Source organism: Dipodomys ordii, unplaced genomic scaffold (genome assembly GCF_000151885.1).
Source record: "Dipodomys ordii isolate 6190 unplaced genomic scaffold, Dord_2.0 Scaffold55, whole genome shotgun sequence".
Taxonomy (NCBI): domain Eukaryota; kingdom Metazoa; phylum Chordata; class Mammalia; order Rodentia; family Heteromyidae; genus Dipodomys; species Dipodomys ordii.
The window spans coordinates 2,409,996-2,412,080 of NW_012267271.1; the positions used below are offsets into that span (position 1 = coordinate 2,409,996).

Genomic DNA, 2,085 nt, shown 5'->3' on the forward strand with positions numbered 1-2,085 from the left:
AGGGTAAACAAAGGAGGAGGCTGCAATGCTTGATAAGAAATGTACTCATTATCTTGCCCATGTAATTGTAACCCCTCTGTACAGTATGTTCACAAAAAATAAAAATTAAAAAAAAAACCAAACAGGAAACAGATCTAAATATTCTGTGATATGCTTCCATTGTGCCCCACATATTTTTCTGTTAAACTGATCATCATATTCCCATTTTCATCTTCTCACTAAACAATAATATCTATGGGGGAAGAGTTGTCTCTGTCTAGATCTGGAATACAAAATAAATTGTAGGAATTAAGATCAAATATTGAAAAAAATAAAACTAAGAAAAAAGATCAAATATTGAAGTATTTATAATGTCAAATTAAAAATAATTTAAAAAATATAGATACCTGGTGTTTTTTTTTTTGCTTAAGAGTTCAAAGACCCAAAATACTCATATATAATATGTAGCATAACCTCATTCTTATAAAAATCTCAAACAAAGGCAATCAGTTTTAAATGGACAGGAATAAGGCCTCTAAGGAAATCCCTCTTTAGAACAGTGAATTTGCTGCTTCCTAACAGCAGGGGGTGCCAAAGGGATCACTATTGTTCCCAGGAGATGGCTCCTAGAGGGATTGAAGAGACTTAGGTATAAAAAGCATAGTTAGAGGAAGCCTGGGTACCTAGGATCATCTTTACCCACAGGGATTCAGCAGCTGTGTGAACCCAAATGAACAAAAATTACATTTTTTTCTTCACTTCTAATGGTTAGTATTTTCTTGAATTACAAGTAGAGGTAACAACCTGAGAGTATTCGTAGTGCTGGTGGCTGTCATTCATTAACAAATATACTAACAAACACATTATGGTTGACATGGGTTTCTTAAATAGCATTACTTTTTCCTTTTTTTCTTTCTTTTCTTTTCTTTTTTGGTATTATTAAGGTGATTCACAGAGAGGTTACCATTTCCTAAGTCAAGTACTGAGAACATTTCTTTTTGGTCAATGTCACCCCTTCCTTTGCTTCTTAAATAGTATTTACATACATCACTACTCTCAAACAACAGACTTCAGAAGTTATGATTAGGTCTGTAGATGAGCTTGTACTTAATCTAAAGATAAACATGTTATTTGATGACTTAAAATAATAGAATTTTTTCTTTTCCAGTGAATTTTATTTTATGCATTTATATACATTTTTCTATGAAAGGCTTTCCTAGACTTTTCCAGACTGCCAAAGGCACAGAAAAGGTTAAGAACATCTGCTCTGTCCAAAGGAAGGCAACTAAGGAAAAACCAAACTACATCTGAGCAAAGTTGGAAAGGAAGGTATCCAAGTCACAAGAGAAGTGGCTGCAATGCACAGTTTCATTTAGTTTGGATTCCTTAAAGAGGAAAAGGCAAATGGAAAAGATTTATTTTTGCAGGCTCCAAGTGAACTAATGCTTCCAAGGCCAATATGCAGACATGTTCAAAGCTCTACCTTATCCAATTTGCTAATGCAAAGCAGGCTGTATGCAACATAGGTGAGGAGACATGAAGTAATAATGTAAATGTTGTCCTCAACATCTTTCTGAAAATAATCACTGTAGGACTCTGTAGATAACAAACACCATTCATTTGATGCAAAACTAAGATCAGATCTGCAAAGCTCAAAGGCAGGGATCAGATGCTGAGATAAGTCAGTACTCACATTCGAACAAAGAGTGATTCTTTGGATGTCAGACCAGGAGATGAATACTTTTCAACCAGGGCAAGAGTACTGAAGCCAAACTTATGAATGGGCTCATTGGAATCCAGCGGGGGGAAATCCGTGTCTACCTCCCCATCGTCCTCAGCAATATGCAGGCAGTAGGCACTGACATTGTCACTGAAAAGAAAACCAAGAAGGTAGGTGAATATCAAGATAGGCAGAACATGAGGGGACCAATGGGTACAGTGTACAGCAAGCAACTGATAACACTTGCAAGTTTTTAACTCCAAGTCTATGATGCAGTTAGAAGCCTCAAATCTGGGGCTGGGAAGGTGGCTCAGTGGTAGAGCGCTTGCCTTGCATGCATGAGGCCCTGGGTTCGATTCCTCAGTACCACATAAGCAAAAAGAAAA

General features: G+C 36.6%; 1 protein-coding gene across 5 annotated transcripts in view; it reads right to left on the minus strand.

The window, feature by feature from the left end:
• Mapkap1 (mitogen-activated protein kinase associated protein 1) overlaps positions 1-2,085 on the minus strand; it is a 234,357-nt gene that overhangs the window by 111,843 nt on the left and 120,429 nt on the right. For all 5 annotated transcript variants that reach the window (XM_013021480.1, XM_013021475.1, XM_013021479.1 and 2 more), the window contains exon 6: positions 1,673-1,849. In XM_013021480.1, the coding sequence (XP_012876934.1) occupies positions 1,673-1,849 (177 nt within the window). The remainder of the gene's footprint in view (positions 1-1,672; positions 1,850-2,085) is intronic.